The sequence below is a fragment of the Grus americana genome, chromosome 8, assembly GCF_028858705.1.
Source record: "Grus americana isolate bGruAme1 chromosome 8, bGruAme1.mat, whole genome shotgun sequence".
Classification (NCBI taxonomy): Eukaryota; Metazoa; Chordata; class Aves; order Gruiformes; family Gruidae; genus Grus; species Grus americana.
Window position 1 is genome coordinate 24,296,619 of NC_072859.1, and position 20,274 is coordinate 24,316,892.

Here is a 20,274-nt window from a genome sequence, read left to right on the forward strand (position 1 = left end):
GTCTGAGGATTTCATTAGAGTAGGCAAACTGATTTTTTTGTCTTTAATATTTACAGTTTATCTCAAAACTTTCCAGTCTGCATAGTCATTATTTGCATTATGAAGGTAAGCTGTTCAGGACACTTTGTTGGATTTCATGCATGTCAGAACGTAGTCAGTTAGCTGGAGGGACTGAGCTGATATTAAATCAGTCTTTGATTTTGTGCCTTGGTGGTGCGTAAGCACAAGATATTAATGACTGCAGAAAGGTTAAACTTTACGTGTCTTCCTGTTTATCACAAAGGTACAGGGTACAAACAGAAAGCAGTCTTGGCAGGCAACAGGCTTGCAAAATCCATGTGCTGCTTATCTACGGTTGTGTTTGTACTGAAATTTGATTACCGTATATGAAGGTAAATACTTAAGAAGCACAGGGAGTGTGAAGGGCAGCTCTTGATTCCCCACTACTACAGCAGACTGTAGCTTGGATACTTGGTCCCCTCCCAGCAACATCAGCCCAGTGTGAAAATGGTTTTAAAAGAAACAGACCTGTGCAGAGCTTCAAAAGATTATCTATTTTCCCTCTTAGAAGTAGGCATAGCTATGGCTAACCCATGCTTAATAGATGTAAACTTGTTCTTAAAAATAATACAATAAAATCAGAAACCAGTGTAGTTGATGCAAGTTCTGTAACCCATGTCCAAGCAATAGATTCCAGTGTGTAATAATCCCAAGCATAAGAAAACTTTTTCTAATGTTTAATTTAAGTTTCTTTTGCTGCATTTTAGGTCCAGGGCCACTGCTTCTATTTACCAGGGATGTGGAGACACTACCTTTCTCTTTTGCAGCAGCCTTGTGATATTTAACAGCTTATCATGTCCTCTTTCAGTTTTCTCTTCTCTAGACTAAACAAATTCATTTCTTTCTAGCTACTCCTCAGAGATGTTTTCTAGACCATAGATCTTTTTCACAGCTCCCCTACAGCCTTTTTCCAGTTTGTTCATGCTTTTTGTGTGAGGCCCAGAACCGTGCATGGTTCTTGAGCTGATGCTTTCTGATCCTGAATAAAATGGAGTACTTAACAGGTTTTGCAGCTGTGACAGTTACATTTTTCAGTCATGATAGGATGTTTATCTTTTCTGCAATAGTATGACAATGTTCTGTGTATGAACCACAGTGCAGAGTAAGGAGGCCCTTTAAGATACGTTGGAGCAGCTGGTCTGGCTGACTTGAGCAGTGAGCGGGCAATGGGAAAATGCCTGCACCGATGAGTTTAAACAACCTACTAGATGGTGGAGAGCAAAGATGGCAAGAAGGTTGATGATGCTCCAAAGTGCCTCAAAGGTACAGAGCAACTGTTCCCAGGGGAGGAGGCTGGGATAACAGATAAATGGGATAACTGCAGGTTATGGCCTGCAGGTGGGTAGAGGATTTTTTGTTCAGTGGACTTAATTTTTCCCTTCCTTTTCTTTGTTTATGGAATAAAGCTTGTTCAGAGGCTTTTGTTCTTTGGAGTTGCTGTGACATTTACTGCCCCTTCATGTCAGAAGGAAGGATCATGGTTTACGCTTCGTGGTCCTTCTTGCAGAGCTGCGAAGGAGCAAGTGATTGCACCATCTCAGTAATGGACAAAGCCCAAACAGTAGAGTTATTAGGAAAGGGCAGAGAACAAACCAAAGCAGTGTTATACCACTGCGTAATTCAGTGGCATCTGTTTAGAGAATGGGCAAGTAGTTGAGGACTTTAAAGCCTGGAAGAGACAACTGTATAGATACGCTCGGGGTCTTTAGGCATGAGCAGCATGGGAGAAGATGGGTAGGGATCAGTGGCTCACTGTCTCTTCCTAAAAAAGAAACTAGGGGTCTCAAACGGCAGTGGTAGGGTTTGCTGTGGCCATTCTTCAGTACAAAGTTGTCTTTACTGTTTTGTCTGATTTTATTTTAGCCCATTTGTAAAGTTTGCTGAGATCAACTTAATTTTTGGCCTGATCTTTACTGTTAAAGATTTTCTTCTTGCAGCCATCCATTTTTTAGGGCTCATTTATTTGCTGATTTAGGAAAGGAAGTATGTTGGTTGTAGGATGGGGTTAATCCTTATTAATGGAGTTTCTTAAATTTTTCAGCTGCTTGAGGAATCTTTGAGCTGCTTGGGTTTTTGACAGAGGATTAACGTCAATAAGAAATGTGAAATCAGGACATCACAAGCCTCCTCATTCCCTGTGCTATCACACCGTGCTGCTCCCCGGAGAAGGGAGACAAGGGAGAGAACATACACCTAGGTCTCAGTGGGGAAAAAGGAAAAAGTTATTTTAGATTTTTCTCTCTGATAAATGCCTCTATCAGAGCTAGTGATTCAGTGCTAGAGTGCTTTGGTTTGTGTTTTGGCCATTTTATTAATAAAATTGGTAGATTTTGTGCTTTCTGTCTAACCATGGATACTTTTGAGCATAAGCAAACAACAGAGAGGATAGAAGTCATTCTGGAACAAGTAAGTCCTTCTTTTGTGTTTTTAAAAACCAACCAAACAAACAAAAAACCCAAAAACAAACCAAAAAAGCCAACACAAATAAAAAGGTTGTTCATGGCCTTTTACAAATGCAATGTGCAGGTTACATACAACGCTAGGTTCTAGCACCGTTTGTGGTTTTTTCCTACAGCTTCCAGTTTTTCTTTGCTGCTGATTCTCCTTAACTAAAGAGGAAACAAAAGGGCAGGATAGCTTAAAGGAGGAGGGGGAAAAAAAGGAAGGAAATATCTTAGAAATAAGCCCCCAATGGAGCTTAGTGGCTGCCAGTCTCCCTTTCCTTAGTGTCATGATTTCTAAAAGTGTGGTGTCATCTTCTCATCTACTCTTTCAAGGACTTGGCCTTGTCTTCTTCCCTCCTTGTTATAGCCAAAAGCTATTAATCACTGTGTTTATTTTACTTTCTCTCTGGTCTAGCTTATTCCTTTCTGCACGTTTACATATTAATTGCCTTGAAAGCAGCAGGTAGGAGTAGGGAGCATATTCTAGTTAGGATTAAATGTCTGAAACTGTTCAATAGCTACTTTGATAGAGGCAGTGCTGGTCTAGAATTTGCACAATGCTTTGGGAAGTTAGCACTGTTGATGTCGAATTCCTCAGCACGCATCAAAGAGGAATGGTTCTGAATGGATCTGTGTATCGGGGACAGAATGGAAATGGTCGGAAAACTTGTCTGGGGAGATTCTGGCAGGCTAGTTCAGCCTTCTAGGTAGAAATGTTTTGGGGTCACAGCTCTTCTTACTCGTCAGGGAGAAAATAACTGGAAATGCAGTTTTTTGTTGCGTAAGCCAGAATCCCCTTGGCACAAATATGTATCAGACTTTCTCATGTATGTAGATTCCTGTTTAAGAATAGTTTTCTGGCAGTACACTTCCTTTCGCTGTGACAAATAGTGTTAAGAGATTTTACTAATGTCTTTGTATAAGAAGTGCAAACTTCAGAGCTGTGAGAGATTTGGACTGTACCTTGTAATTATCATATCCAGCATTTCATCTATTTAGATGTCATTTGCTGTTTTATTTGGGGTACATCATTCAAACTAGTGATTTTAGATGCTGGCGTTTCTCTCCCAAATCACGCAGGTCATAAGTGTGTGCCACAAGCACTCAAATTTCTCACCTTTTCTTGGCTGTCATGTGCTGTGAGGTTGTATTATGTCTGTTCTGGAATTTGGGGTGGGGTAGAGAGGAAGTGCTTAACATTTAAATCTGAAACATCAAAACTCGCTTTACCTGCTGTTTGTCCGTAGAGCACAAACCTGTTTCGCTTCTGGAGCTGTGGTTGTCGGTGAAGCTAACCTGCCTGTAGGTAGCGGTGGCAGACGACTCGGGTAAAATGCAGCATCCCGTATGTAAGCTGCTCAGTAGATACAAAATTTAACATCGTTCAGAAACATTTACTTTTTCTGTTTGACAAACTCCCACGCATTCCTTGGAATGTATTTTAGGTGCTCTGCAGAGAGCATTCCCATGGCCTGTTTGAGGCATATCCTGATATTTCCTGAAGGGTCCTAGAATACACCAGACGCGCTTCAGAGCCGAGACAGAACAGCCATGCTCCTGGAGAGGTCTGGCAGACAGTGTTTCCCTGTCACTGCTGGACATCGGGTCTGGCCTGCTCTGATTTATTGAGGTGGCAAAGCACTCTTCATAGATCATGAGCTTACAGCATTCATGATTTCTTAATATTTCCAAAATGGAATTACCTTCAAGATTTATGGGAGCTAAATTTCCTCTAATTTGTTCCTTTTTTTTTTCCCCCCATATGGATATAATATTTCCCCCAAAACCATTCCTCCCCCCTCTTAAATGAAGCAGAAGTATGAATTAAAAATCGGTTTTCCTAACCTTGTGTACAGAGCTACTATTACCATATAATAGTAGGTGGTCTAAGGCTATTGTGTTCTTTGCTAGAAAAATCCCTGTGTTTAGCTGTGGCAAATACAATAAAAAGGCCAATGACCACCTCACCCATCTCTCTGGGCATCACTTTGATCCCCTGGTTGCCAGGTGCAGAAGGGACAGCATGGAGCATCAGGTCAGTCCTGCTAGTGCTTTGCTGATTTTTGGGGAGTCCCAGGAGAATCTGACCTTCCTCCTGGTTTTACCAGGCACCTTGTAAGGGAGAATCTGCGTTAGAGAGAGACACTCAATACTCCATGTCAGGCTGCTGCAAATTGTCTTTTCCTGGTGTATGACTTGCAAATTAGCCAGTTAATTGCAACTATAATACCAACCTCTGAGTTAGGCCTGACCTTATAGCCTGTACCTTCTTTCTCGTGCAATGCTCTTAAACTGAGCCAGTTCAGTTCACCTATTCAAAAAGTTATATAGATCCTTTTATATTCTGAGCTCTTGAAAAACATTCCTTTCCTTCTAGATCAGCCATGTAATCTGTCCATGCTGCTTTTATGATTATAGATGATCTTATTAATGATTACATGAATGGATGTGAAGCAGTATGCATGGATGAGTTTGGAGTCTTGTGTTCTTGTTTTGCTAAATGCTCTTGGTCTCTCTCTTCCCCCTTCCCAGAGATTTCTGCAACCTCTGATTTACTGGGCATCTGTGATAGGACTGTACTTCGAGCAGTTTATAAATCAGAATTCATTCCGTCCTTTCCTGACTGTGCTGCTATCTGAAATTGTTGCTCTGTACCTGGCTGTGGTGTAGTGTACATGAGTTTATCTTAAATTGAGTAGTTCAAGTCCAAAAGTTATCTGATTGCAGTAGCATGGAGTTGCATGCCGAGTACAAAAACAGCCTGAAGGGAGGGTTAAACCGGTGCCTTACATCTAGCCTGCTACCAGTACCCGGGTTAGCCAGGCTGTAGCTATTTCAGGTACGTGTACGTTGCACTTGCAGTATGGCTGTAGCGCAGACATACTCTGAACATGCGGTACATTCCTTCCTTTGTTTGTGTAGCATGGTGTGATTGATTTTGATCCAGAACATCCCTGCTACTGTTTTGCTATGATTGAATGAAGAGATTTCTAATAGTATTAGCATATTTTCTAGCTGTTATCTTGATACACTCATATGACAGTTAATGTTTCTGTAGTTTATTTTGCTAATTGTTTCCTTCTATCTGGCCACTGTACTAATTGTTTCTAGAAGAGACAATTTTTAGTAGCTGCTGTGTTTGTCTGTTGAGGGTGTAATTAGGATAATGTATTCCCATAATGACACAGTTAAGAAGGACTAGTTCTCTCTTTTGTGACTGATTTTGGATAGATCACAACTGTTTGGTTTGGCAAGGACGTCTCTAGAATCATTTATATGTTAATGACTGCAGAAGAAAACACCTACATCTGTACTGAATTTCCATTCTCTATAAACCAAGTGCTGCTTCATGATCTCCTGAACGGCTTCCTTTCTTGCCAGCGTTACAATAGCTGCTCTGTGTGTGCACAAGTGAGGCAGAAGCAGCCGTGAGAGCAGATAACCCCGGCCTTGCTCGCCATACGTGTTTGCCCAGTGCATTCACGCCTGCACAGAGCAGCATGCGTGTATGTCACGAGCAATGTAATGGCAGCTCCGCACCCCTTCCTCACACACACAGACAGCACGTAAATTGGCTTGTGCTTACAAAGCTGAAAGTAAAACTGCCTAAACTCTGGTTGCAATTTACAACTTATTGTAGCAAAATTAATAGCCAAACAGTAGTGTGGAAGTTCTAAATTGCTGAGTGGAAGTGATTGCCAGGCTCACAACTTGAGTGTTTTGGGTGTCCTCATGGCACAAATTCTGACAAATTTATTCCACTGCAGGCGCCTTTGGGTAAAAGTAAAATATTCCACGTTACCATATTGCCAGTGAGAATGTAGAATCAGCATTTAGGTATGGATTCTCTCAACCTCCCTACAGAAATTTATCCTTCCTAGTTCAGGAGTTAATTTCTTTCTCATTTTGGTTTTCTCAGGTTCTCAAAGCCGGCACCAATGTTCTTGGATGATTCCTTCAGGAAATGGGCACGTATCAGGGACTTTGTACCCCCCTTTGGAATTAAAGGACAAGGTATGAGAAAACTGTACAGCTGTTGGAAAAGAAGGTCGTTCTGCAAATGCTTGCTATGTCTTGTTTTTCTGTTTTCAAAACTCAGGTGGTCCCTTGGGCTCAGCTTTTTTCCATGTTCTGAAGAAACATTGTACGTGCAGCTCTCAAGCTCAAAAGGGTTTTCACAGCTGGAACGTGGACCTCAGGCCTGTCTTAGGGAGGATGGTTTAGTACCTGGGGAGAGTCAGTGTGACAATGGCGATTTAGATGTACCGTCACATTCTGGAAGAAGCATTTTGACATTGACTGCTGTAGCATCTTGTAGCATCTTGGCTGACAGCAGCAGGGAGTCCAAACTGATATAAAGTACATTTAAGTGAGTAATTCTCTAAAGAACAGGAAAGACTCCTCTTTCTCAGTTTTGGAGCGTTGGGATTGACCACTGATAGAAATCTTCATTTTCTTTTCATAGCTTTTGGACGTATAATTATTTTATAGTTGTTCTACTTATGGACTTGTATAACAAATAGGAAAAAATCTGTTGAGATGCTTTGGTGATGATTTGTAATATGCCCTGTCCTCCAGCTGGAGCACAGCAGCCAAGACTGCAGCTCAGGTATGCTGTGGGAGAGCAAGAGTGATGCTGGTGGTGATGAGATGGGAGTCAGTAGCCCACCCAGCAAACGGTATATTTTTCAGGTGACACAAGCTCCTCGCTATCCTGCATGTGCTACCAAAGGCCTCTCTGGGAGATAGTGGTGGAGCAGAAGGGTTATGCTCATAGCCGTGATTTGCTGCAGACTTCCTGAAGTCTCATGTATTTATTAGGAAGTGCTTGTAGCATTGCGTCAACTTCCAAGATTTTTTTTCTTCCACTGACAAACTCAAGATTACAGATGGCCCCCAGAGGAATTGAAATACCTGGTGGGGAAAGGACTGCAGCCACAATAGGCTTGGGTCTGTCCCTCTCCCTGGAAGCAGATGTGGTAGTTGTCAGAACAATCTCTGATCAAATCAAAGGCTCTGCTGACAAATTTCTTTTGGCTTGCATCAATTCCCTTCTTTGTTTTGTGTATGTCCATTCCTTGTCCAGTCAGTCTTTTGCAGCTCAATAGGCAACTAATTACTGTCCTCTAAATCAGCCAGCAGTTTGCAGCAAAGAAATAGCAGCGGCAGCACAAACGAAGGCTGCGTTGACCGCAGGAGGGCTTGTCCCCCTCTAACAGGCACGCAAGGTGTACAAAGCTCGGGCAAGCTGCCTGACCAAAGTGGAGGTAGGATTTGCAGATCACACATGATGTCAGCTAGACCTAATAAAAATCATTCTGTTAAACTGAATCCAAATGGAGAAATTCACCAAAAGGGGATGACGGAACGGCTCTGGCAGCCTTCTCCCTGGGTTTGTTGCCAGCTTGTATCACCACTGCAATGTTATGTAAATCTGGTGTTTTATATTGGGTTTCCTCAGTTAAAAGGAGAAATGAGAAATTGCCATCATTTAAATGGTTGTGAGCTGAAGCCATGGGACGGAAACCGTTGAATGGGTTATTTTTTTTAATGCCCTCCTGGGACTGAATTTTGTGCCAAGTTTCAGTCTGGAGCAAGTTCTGTGTGTGGGAGGGTTGAATTATAAATCTCCGTAGCCCAGGATTTCTAATGGCCGTGCTGACAGGCTGTGAGTCCTAGCGATGCGAATGGCGCCCTTTCATGTTACACATCACTTGGAATTCTTGCATCAGTCTTTTCTGGCCGTCCCACGGGACACGTTCTGGCTCAGCTGAGTGATTGGATGATGGGATCAGCACCTCATTAGGGCTTTCAGTCAGGGCAGTCTAATGATATCCAAACAACTGACCCAGGCAGGCAGCGTGGAGCTCCGTCACGTGCTGGTGTGAGATGAAGACTATCAGGGTTGGGATGTGCATGGGAAAAAGAGTAGTTGGGGTGGCTGAGAAAGCATGGAGAGACATGCCTGTGTTGAAACAGACGGGGCAGGGTTTTGCTCTGTGCGTTAGGAAGCCCGGTGACACCGTCAGCTGGGATTTCCGACGTGCATCACGCTGGGAAAGGCAGTCGGTGTTTATAGACGCCGACTGTGGCTGGGTTGGTAATGGGAAGATTTTGCTGAGAACTTCGGTGAATATCACCCGGTGTTTTCAAGTTACTGTGCTCTAGTCCAAGTTAAAATGGCTTTTTTTGTGTGTGAAATATAGCTACAGGATGAGCTCACTTTCAGTAATGCTGCATGTTCCAAGAAACTTCTAGAAACTAATCTGTGGTAGCTTGAAAGTACTAAAGTTATGAAATCAAGAGATTCTTAGCAGCTTGGAGGCTAATCCACTATTTTTGCTGTCTTTTGTTAAAAGTTTCTCTCTGTTCTTAAGACTCTTAGCTAAGTTCTTCTTTGCTTTGTCTCTGGAAAAAAATGAAAGTGTTTTTTCATCCATCACTTGGTGTTTACTGGTCCAAGAAAGAACAATTCCAAGATAGCAAGAACAAGTCTTGCGATATTTAGGGGAAAGCAGCTTTTGGGGAGTGTTGTCTACTGAGCTGCGCTAATTTGGAGTAACATGTCTGTATAAATTACATGTAAAAAAGTAGAAATGGCTCAAAGATTTTCAGGGCAGGACTACCTAAAGGCGATCATGTCAAGGAGAAGGCAATATGCTGATCATTTTGACACAGTTCATCAGGAATCTTCATTTTCTTCAAAAACAATCTGATTGTAAAGACAGTCCTTCCATCTCCAGATGCTAAAAAGTACTCAGTGTAACGTAGAAAGCTTAACGTTGTTTCGTTTACCTCTGTAGCTAAAGCAAAAGGAAAGAGTTATTTGGAGAAGTGCAACAAACAAGGCTGGAGAAATACCTGGCTATTAATAGAATTTCTCAGTACATGTGGCTTAAAGAATATAAAAGGCTTTCATAAGAAAGAGTAGCTAGTATCTGGCATCCTCTCTGTGTAATGAGGACGGGAGAGTTGCTGCAGAGTTTTTTTCAACTTAAGTGAAAACATATGGCACAGCATACACTAAAACTAAACAAACACGATCTGTGTAATATCTCTTCCATGCATTTAGTCAGTAATTGTGTCATTGCTTAGCAGTAATTATAGGTCTTCACTTCTACCTTTGTTCCTGCCTGATTGTTTTAAGCAGAGAGGCTGCTTTGTTGGCCCTGAATCAGTTTGTCTTTGAAGGTGATACTTATTTCTTAGGGAGTGACTGTCTTGTCACCATCTCAGAGTTTGCCTCCCACCGGGAATCTAGGAAGCAATTTCTGCCCCATGGTGATAAGGAACAGTGCTACAGTTTCATCAAATGTCGTATGTAGTACTGACCAGGAGACTTCGTATTTTCATCTGATACAAGAGGGGCATCTGGAATTGGTGACATCTTTGGTGACAAAGAAGTCAAGTCTTTGCCCAGAGCGCCAACACTAACAGATGTATTGTGCAATGGTTAATTGTTCTCCTTCTCGGTTTTATTTGGATATTTTCTTTTGTGTTAGTGCTTCTGGGAAGACCCATGGTTCAGTGCTGCTTAGCAGTGATTTCATTAGTCTCATGGGGGAGAGGTCATTCATCTTCAGTGAAAATGTTGAGTTTTCGGGCATGCAAAAGTTGGCATATCAAAATGTTATCGGGAGAAAATCTCTTTTCTCTTCATGCATGTTTTTTTTTCTTGCATAGCTTTTTCTTCCACATCAACTTTCTTGGCATGAGCAATACTTTATCTCTGAGAAAACATATTTGCTTGGACATTACAATTGACGTTTACAGCTGACCCGAAGAAAAACTATCAGAAAAGTAGGTCTTTTCCAACCTACTCTTCCAGCTCTTTATAGAGGCTGGAATACCACATGCAAGCACCTTCCCTACATTTGACTGGGTCTGCTTAATAATGAGGTGTCTCTTTTCGGCTTTGATTCTCCAACCTTGTCTTTATTTTGTTAGCTGTACTCTGTTGTACAGATGATTCTCCTACTGTGAGCATTTTTTTGTTCTTTGTGTGTTCTTCCTTAACAAATAAGCAAGAAGCACAAGTGTGTATAGCTGTTAGTTCTGTTCAGAGTAGGTATTAACACAAGATTGTTGTTTCTTCTTGAGTTTGAGGCAGATTTCTGAACTAGTTTCCACTAGAATTTTACATTTGACCAAAATCGGTAATAGTTGCTATTATCACATGGGAACATATCTATAAAAATGTTGTTTTTACCCAGGGAATCTAGCTGATTTTATAGCCTCAAGAAAGTAAATGAGAGGTTTGAAGGGGAAAAAAATGTAAAAGTTTCAGAAGAGGTAGACGATCAGCTTTTCATTACTGAATAAAGCCTCTGAGGGAAGTTATATTGTGAATTTTGAAGTTAAATCAGCTCTCACTCTTGAGCCCTCTTGACAAAAGTACAAGCCTCCAGTGTAGTCCCTTATTTCAATCAAAATTGATGCTTTGCTGTTTAATGTGCTTAAAGAATGGTCTTTCTCCTGACCCACTGAGAAAGGAATGGTGCCCCAGGGAGATCTCAGACCCCAAGTTTGCAGCTAATTGGGTGACTCCATATTGGAGTTCTTCCCAGAAGTGTTGAAGTGCAATTGAGACATGGATATTATTCCTATCTTTTACCTCCTAGAGAGAAGAGCAGGTCTTCTCTGGCTGTTGTGTTTTGAAGTGCCACATCTTAATGCTTCCGGAAGGGTCGGGAGAATTAGAAATCACTGTATTAGTTATTGAGTTTTTTGAAGACATTGCCTTGCCACCTGTGAAGGGGCATCAAAAATGCAGCAATAAAGGGAAGAACAGCCCTCTATAACAACTGTATTTATTTTCCTGCTTGTCTTTGGACAGCACATTGTGAATCATTCAAGGTCCATTTTCATTTGGCGTGAATTAGCCTGTATCTACAGGCTTTATTGCTTCCTGTGCATCAGGCTTGAGTTTGGATCAAAATGGTTAATGTGTGGTTATTGCAAAATGTTGCCCATTTTTTTTGGCATAATTGTTTTTTAAATTAATGTTCCAACTTTCCAAGCCCTGGGATTATGTTGGGAACTTAGCTTGTATTCTAAAAAAACAAACTCTTGGTTGTGAAGAAAAGCTTGAAAAAAAAAATCCCTGAAGGCTCCAAAACTACGATGTAAATCAAGAGTCCAAATGTTATGTATTTTATTTATATCTTGTTATTAAAAAAGGCCTTAAGGGCTTTCTGGAGCTTACATTTAACGCATGCCAGGTTTTTTTTGTTAGGGAGGTACCATGTGTCTTCAGACTTTCTTTTTTTTCTTTTGTGTTTTGTATCTATGCAACGCTATATGCATGTTGTCTTAATACCATTAAAAATCATCAGTGGAAGTATTGAGATATTGGAAGTAGTGGCAGGTTTAAGTCCTGTTGCTAGTAAGGTGTATCTCAAGTAAACCACCTAAGCTGGCACAGCTAATGACCTTAAACCATTCACTTGTATTTACTCACAAGAGCTGATTTGGAGACAGATTCCTGCAGTTCATAGTTAAATGTCTTTGAGAGCCAGTTCATGTGTTTGCAATTTGCTTCTAAGTTCTGGAAGTCTTTGCAGCTTCTTTTCTCCTGCGTAGACCTCATAAAGTTAGCTGATCAATAAAAAGAAGTGTTGCAGGAAAGTTTGGACTCATTTTGATATCTGTTGTACTCACTGGATTCACAGCTTCACTAAAATACGAATAACGTTGTCTGTCTACAGCTGGACATGATGTTTCTGGGAGAGAGCTTGAGGACAGAATATGTGGTGGGACTTGGGTCCATGGCCTTGTGCTGGGCACCAGGGTGACAAATCCTTCTGTAAAAGATAGTTTCTCAGCTTCTGTGTGGAGTGAGATCTTAAGGAAAAAAGAATGCTGAAGAAGGAACTTTATACAGAACTGAACTTTTGGGTAGTGTAAAAAAAAAAAAAAAAAAGTATGCACTGAGTTTGTGCTTACAGCATGTTTGTAAATATTACCGTTTGTTTAATCCATAGCATTGATAGTGTTTAGCTTACTCTTCCCACAAAGTTGATGCACACGTGGCATTCTCTTATCGTGGGACAGGGGCCCATCTGCAGAGGAGACTGGCATGCTTCGAGGATGTCTGTCCACCTCACTCTAGTCAGTGTATTCCTAAAAACTGAAGGTGATGCCCGGTGTCTGCAGAAGTGCTGGCTAGAGGTGTGGCAGCTGGGTGACCAGCTGTGGAGATGGGCACCGACCATGGCTCACGGGGCAAACACAAGGAACTGCAGCAGTACGCTGTTCCCTGACCCTAATGCATGGCATTCAAATACTGACTGCTGGCAATAAGGGCATGGAGACTTGCTGATTTTTGAGGAAGATGGCTGGTATGGACAACTTGAAAAATTACAGCCCCTTCTCTTGGCAGCTTGAGGGTGCATGAACAGCCCAATTTGCCTACTTTCAAGGCAGACGGAAGGTAGACCCTGTGAGATGCCTGCAGTAAGCCCTGTGGAGTGGAAAAGTCTCCCATCTTTTTTTAATGATACAAGCGAGAAGCTTATGCATTAGAAACATCAGTGTTAAGTGTTGTTGACATTTACAGTGAAGGTCTCCTCTCCTCTGCATAAATAACAGAGAAGAAGGCTAGAATTGAGACTTAGGCTGGTTCTCACTGTGTGGTCACTGCCCGCCTAATTTCTAACTATTTACTTTTAGTTTTTCCAAATGTCTGAAAATTTCAGGGTCAACCTGAAGTCAAGATGTACTTGTGTTCAGAGAAATCATGCAGTCCTGAGCTGCTTTTGAATCTTCTGATGTTATAAGGCAAAGCTGATAGAATACATCGTGATAACTCAGGATTCTTAGATAAATGTAGTCAACTCCTCCTCTAGATGGGAAGAAAATGTGCAGAGGCTTCTTGCTTTGTTTGTACAGTAATAGTGTGTGCATAGTGGTTGATAGATGGATAGATGAATGCTCTCCACAATAATCTAAATTCTCCATGACAAGAAAAAAAGTAAAATTAACTATGGCTGCAGAAAAATGCAGTAGATTGCTTGCCCTGTTGATGTGTTCATTATATAATAATGGGAGAAAGTGAGAGTGAAAATGCAAGATACTGGTTTTCATTTCCATTAATTTATCCTTAAAGGATAGTAGCAGACCTGTGTGAGGAACATGTAAGCCAGAGGGCTATTTGAAGATGAAAGCCTTTGCAGAGGGCTCCTTATCAAGGAGTCAAAGGCCTTATTCTGTTACTAGTTAAGTCATTTATGTGCCTTGTGACCTTCGGTAAGTTTGATTCTCTCAGAGTATAAAGACACTGCTTTCAGAAATGAGGAGAACAGGTGGAGGACCCGAGAGGGTGAATTCAGGAATATGCATGTATATGTGTATGTGTCACTTCATAGCCATTGACTTGAAGGAGCTGCATAAAAGCCACGTATTTTTACTGTTGGAATAAGTTCGCTTGCCTAATACTTCAGCTAGAACTAAACAGCACCTATGTTCCTCCCTATATATAACATATGTATGTATACTATGTTCTTACACGTACCAGATGGATGGTTTCAGGTAAGCGGAACCGCTGCATTGCAATTTGCTCTTTCTGACATGAACTATCGGAGCTAACACAACTAATGGGCTGCCAGTGAGCTGCTGCCGAGACATGTTCCACTCCCAGGACAGCTAACATCTGTAGCCCTAAGGATGGTGGCATGGCCATTGCCATTTAAATGTCAGCGTTTGACTACAGACCAGAGGAAGGATTTTGTTTTGTAACATCCACCTTGACTCGCTCACAAGGATGTAAAGGAGGAACAGCGCACGGGAAGCAATATTGCTGTTAGGTTTACTCAGCCTTCAAGGAGTTACGGCCACTGAATAGCTGTTGCGTGATCTGCTTGAGACACATTTGGTCTTTGAAGGCAGTTTCCAGTGGGAAGTTTGTATTTCACAAACCATGCAGCTAATTACCACCTGCTGGGCTGCCTGTTTGGCAGCTGGGAAGACGCCAAAAAATAAATGCTTTTCAAAGATGAATTCACCTTTTATTTGTACTGGTTAGGGGAGGAGAGTGACAGGGAAGAAGCACATGGTTTTGCCCATGCTGTTGTGTTCCTGCCTGCTCAGTACGTCTGAAAGATTCCATGGAGGGTGCAACGTGGCCGTGGTACAGTGCTGCCAGCTCTCTCTGTGTGGGGTAAACATGACGTAGAGCTGCTGCATCTGCGGGAGCCGTCTCAGTGCCAGCAGTCAATGGCAGGTAGTAAGTTCTGCTTGGTCTGAGCTGACCTTGCACGGAGCCCCGCAGGTCTCTGCAGCGTGCTTTCCACAGTTCATGTTTCTGGGCATGTGATGCTGAGACATGTCTGCTGGACTCATTTGCTGGAGTTCTGCACTGAACAAAAGTAGCTGAAACTTTTCCAGGCTGGAAATGGCCCTCAAAAAACGAGAGGCTTATTTGAATGGGGATGTGTCTGAGCTAATGAATTGTGTTACACCTGAGCTGGCTGTGTGCCTGGGCCCTGGAAGCAAGAGGTGAGTGCACGCATACCTGTTGCTTGTAATAGGAAGGATTTTTTTTTTCCTTTGTAGTATTCAGAACATGTATACTCAGGCCCCTCCTGGCCCCTCCTTGGTGCACTGGTGTACAAGGCAGAGCACACCCACCACTGTTTTTCCCACTTGCCAAGCAAGAGGGAAGTTGTGCCTGGGCTAGCACTGTGTCTGCATCTACGCCATGGTTTCTTTACAACCTGGGTAAACCATCTGCCAAAAAAAAAACCAAACCAAAAACCAAATTGTTTGCGTAGCTGTTACCCTAATAAAACAATCTTTCTTTTAAGTGTGGGTTCATGTTAAAGCAAGGGCTGTACGCAGCTGGTGCCTTTTAAAACAACAGAAAATAAAATTGATGGGTGAATGGAGAAAAGCTGACGGTTATCGGGAACAAAATGTGCTCCCCTGGAACACTGATCTTGGGTTGCTCTGTTCGCTGTTCTTTGCTGTGTTCAATGTAAGTAGCTCCCAATCATGAGCTCTATCCCTCTGCCTTAAGAATATGCCTACCCCAGAGAAATGCGCTGTGCTGGGTGCCAGCTGTTCCCACTGCTGTCCTACCCCAGTGGAGAGCTTTGGTGGCTGAGGTGCAGCATACCAGGTCTGCTGCTGATCATATTTGCTACTAAATCAGGTAGTGGTTTACTATAAGTTGTTTAGATGTTCAGCATCAACGTGTATGACATCAAATCTGGTTTGGTAGCCCTTCTGCCACTGTTCTGTAGAGCAGTTTTTGAGTCTGCCCAGAAGCTACTGCATGAAGATAGAATATGTTGGTTATTGCCTAGATCACAGGGATGCCAACCATGTTGTGCGTACGCTGGAGCAGTCTCAGTGGCTCCGGTCTTGAAGACTTGGCCTTTCTTTTACCCTTGCAAAATGTGCTTTCAGTCCTTGACAGATCAGTGTTCAGCCAGTGCTGTGCACAAATCCTGTTACTTGAAACAGGAAGGGATTTTTCTTTGTAGCATGTGTCACATGCATTTGCACCCATTATTATCACTCAGTACATAGGTATATAAGGCAGAGTATCCTCATCACCCTTTCAATTTCTCACTTACCCTGAAGCTCCATCAATTAACTTTACATAATGCGCCTGCTTTCCTGGTCCCTGATTTTGTTTAGTCGTAGTCTGGAGATGAACACTGCTTTGTGTCCTGCAGGTCGCTATCTGTGTTAGCAGTCTTCGCAGTGTTGATGTCAAGTGACTCTCCACCTTAACCCAGCTGTGGTTGAAGATCCTGCCAGTGGTTCTCTGTTGTAGGTATCTTCATTGTCTTGTGATCAGCCCAGCAGCATCCGCTGATCCTTCAAACCTTGCCCCAAGAAGATACAGGAGCTCCTTCTGAAGGAGGTCTTGTCCTTCCATCCTGGTGCCAATGAGCAAGGTGCCAAATGCAAGTGCCCACCTCAGCAGCAGTGTAGTGTCCATCTTCTAGTACAGTTCCACCTCAGTGAAAAAGATCTAGTGCCTCTCCCCTGCCCATTAGCTTTTCCTGTTGGTGCTCGTGGCTCCTGCTCCTAGCTTCCGATGAGGATGCTAGACTGGAGAAACTGGCACTGAGGGCATCTGTGCCACCTTCATTCCTGCTGTGAGTCAACACTTGGCAGTGAAGTACTTTGGTTTTTATTGAGCTTCATTCAGCAGTTTTGAATGATAACACCATGCTTTGTGTAACTTCCAAACCTCTTGGATGCTATGTGTTGTTGGACTGTGGGGGCTGCTGAAGAGATACCTCCCATTTGGCCATTCATAATCTGTATTAGTCATTAGTCATGTATTAGTGCATGAGTCAACTGTATTCCTTCACTGTGCTTTTTAATACGATATAACGGATGACCTCCAAGTAGTGTGGGGTGTTAACTTGTGGGTGGTAGAGCAAACCTGGCGTAAGAAGAGCTTGGTAGATGGGAGGTTGCAGCCCTTGACATGCATTCCTTTGATCTCTTTTCTGAGACTGTGGGAAAACAACCTCAGTAACGTACACTGTCCAGTAAAAGTCAACGTATGAGACAGGCCAAGGAGAGGACTGTGGCATGGTGCCATCAGAGGTCGCAACAACCTACTGCTGTTGCAGCAGACTTAGGGAAATAGCATTCCTCTTGGAGAGGAAGCCTGCTGCCAATGCGTCAAAAGAAATTCTTCAGATGAAGGAAAATTAAACAAAACTACTGTTTTGTTAGCAAGTTGCTTTTACCCTACAAATTGCCTCTTTCCTTACTCCACTCCAAAATATGATCTTCTGAAAGTAATCACAGTTCCCAGCTTCTAATGGTTGGCAGGGGCTGTCAGTAATGCCACGTCAAAAACTTCCCCAAATCTAAAAGTAACTGATAAACAGAGTTTTCTGTTTATCACCTTTGTTTTTGGGTCTCACCAGTTTGTTGTCACGTTCAAAGCTGTTTGGCACGTGGGATGCCTCAAGCTTGTGAGTTCATCCCACACCCTCATCCTGTAGTTTCTGCAGAGGATATAATAAATAAGAACAGAACTCTCTATTTGAAAGGGACTCCCCTAACTGTGCTGATTGCAGTAAGTGGTGTCTATCAGGAAAACTATTTAACTTCACTGTAAACAATCACTTGATGTCAGTCTTCTTAATGTTCCTGTGTCATTTTTAATCTTTTGTAAAGAAATGAGACATTTATTCCTTTTGGCCGGTTGTTTCCTAAGAACTTTTGAACTAGTTGACTGATATATTTGAGGGAAGGATATGATAGATATTTACAGTCTTCCAAGAAAAATGGAAGGGGGATGATTCTTCACAATCTTGTCCAGCATAAATGAAGCTCAGAGAAGCCGTATTCAGAATCAGGAAAGGGAAGTGATTGAAAGTCCATATGGATCCAGGAGGATTCCTGAGCTCATGAAAGAGAAATCACTGGGGGCTGCCACATACATAGAAGCTATACCTGACACATGAAATCCTTAATTTGAAAATAATTAAATGGTAGAAGAGAATTTCAGGGAAATTCTGTCTGTCTGGTTTGTTCTTATGCTTCTCTTAGGCATCTGCTTAAGGCCACAGTTAGAGTCAGGATTTGGAGACAGATGGGCTTTTTGTCAGACCCAGTGCAGCCAGTTTCAAGTTATAATAGTTATAATATCATTTGTAAATCCAGACTAGCCAAAGCATTGCTGCTTCTTGGCCCTGGGTGGGTCACAGTAAAGGGGTTTGGACCTTTATGGGGGAGAGAGGTGGAAAAATTAGGGATGAAGGACAAAATCTGGAAGGAAGCAGACTTAAAAAATTCCATAGTCAATAGAATTATTTATGTGTAATCATTGTGCTTCTACAATTTAATACATTTAATTTGGGTGCATGTCTATGCTTGCATAACTTATACCATCTGAGTGCTGCAGCGTTCACTGGTTATCAGGGTAGGTTGTAGTTCCAGGAACGTTTCTTTAAGCAGCTATGACTGTTTAACTGGATTCTGCCATGAAGAAAGCCAGACTGAGGAACTGAACCTAAACTAAAAGTAACCTAGGAAAATAAAAAGCATCGGTTTTAACCTGGTGCTGTTCCGGCATCCAGTTCACCGCTCAGCTGCATAAAAGCTTGTCTGAAAGCAAGCATTGACGGTGATACTGGCAGTTTCATGTCTGAAGTGTTTGTGAAACCGCCATCTCGGGGAAGTGGGTATGAAACCACTGCCTTAAACTGTGCTGTGTTTGTTCCCTGTCGCTCTCTGTGCCAGGCATTTGCACACTGCGTTGGGAATTGGCACATACCGTGTCTTTGCAGCCAGTGTGTGAAGGTCGTTGTCCAGAGAAAATAGGAATATGCAAGTTAAAGTGTTTATTGCTAATGTGAACCTTATTTCAGTTCCTCCAAGTAACTGCTTCAGATGCTTTACATCACTTTGTTTTTCATTTCCATTAGAAGTCAGAACTTGTTCCTAATGTCTTCTTTCTTTCTCCCCAGATAATCTGATCAAAGCCATCCTGTCAGCAACCAAAGATTACCGTCTAACTCCAGCTCTTGACAGGTAAGATGAGACCTTTTAGAATGGAAGGAGTAGAAGTGATTATCTTCCACGTGTCCTAAATAAATTTTTCTAGATATTTTTGCCAGAAATTATTGCCAGTAAATTTGGCTGTGCTTTGGAGGTAGATCAGGAGCTGGAAACTGAGTCCCCTTTCCAGTAAAATCTGTAAACTCTGGAGACCTCTGTTAAGTCAAAGATGAGTAGAAAAAAGCATTTACCTTTTGACTATTTCCTAATCTTTTGTTTCATATGGTGTCACAATACACCCTCTTGTCCCTTTTTCAAATAAGCAGATAGCCAGTTTTCAACAAAAACATTCTTCTTCTTCAGCCTTTCTGGCAAAGCAACAGGATCGCAAGAAACTCTTAGAGGGAAAGAAGGGACTGGCTTGTTTTAACAACGTTTCACTAATGCCTCACTCTTACAGCAGGAATGTGTGATTGCGTTGGCCAAGGCTGTGCCAGGATGCGATAGCAGTCTCCTGGGTCCTGTGGTATTTGAATTGATGCCCTTAGAAGAAGCTCCTTTGATTCTTCAGTCCTATTGTAGAGGTTCCTGTGAAACTCACTGGCATGTTTACGACCAGCTTCCCAGTGACAGTCCTTCAGTCTTGCCTCTCCTTGCTTTTCTGTCATTCCTTCCCTTTGCCTGCAGTTTTGGTTTAGTGCCAGAGGTACTTTAGAGGTAGTTTCTTTCAGAGGCTGTCAGAGGTTTTTACTGGGACATAATCTCTTTTCAAAGTCCTGGTACTATTACTTTCCAAGCAGTGGTGCTTCCTTGAACCCAGGCTAATCTAATAGCACAGTTCCTGTGTTCTAAACACATTGGTTTTATTTCCTGGCCCAGCTCCTCTTCTGCAACTTTCCCATGACAAAGTTCATAAGCTTTCCAGCCTTTCCTCCACATCTCTCACGTTGATTGTAGATCTTGCCTGCTGTAGTTAGAGTTGGGAGTTACTCTCTATGTGAAAGTTTATTCTTAGTTTTTTGCAATCCATGTGCTAATTTAAGTTGCTTTGAAGTTTGCCCTGCCTCACAGCAATGCCGGATAGGGTTAGCCTTCAGAGTTTGGATTAATTTGAGAAATGATGTCAGAAGGCAAAATCATTTTACAAATGACCTTCTTAGAGATTTTGCACACAACTGAGTTTCACCCATCTGGGGTTTATCTCAGTTGTAGTTGGAGAGTTAAGATTTTAATCTGTTGAAAAATCCACATGTAAACTCTTTCAGAAGGTTGCTTATGGGAAATTAGTGTTAAT

General features: G+C 42.2%; 1 protein-coding gene across 11 annotated transcripts in view; it reads left to right on the plus strand.

Annotated features, from left to right (window-relative positions):
* The window catches only part of ST3GAL3 (ST3 beta-galactoside alpha-2,3-sialyltransferase 3), a 187,506-nt gene that overhangs the window by 108,571 nt on the left and 58,661 nt on the right, over positions 1–20,274 (plus strand). For all 11 annotated transcript variants that reach the window (XM_054833605.1, XM_054833607.1, XM_054833610.1 and 8 more), the window contains 2 exons: positions 6,424–6,518; positions 18,950–19,013. In XM_054833605.1, the coding sequence (XP_054689580.1) occupies positions 6,424–6,518; positions 18,950–19,013 (159 nt within the window). The remainder of the gene's footprint in view (positions 1–6,423; positions 6,519–18,949; positions 19,014–20,274) is intronic.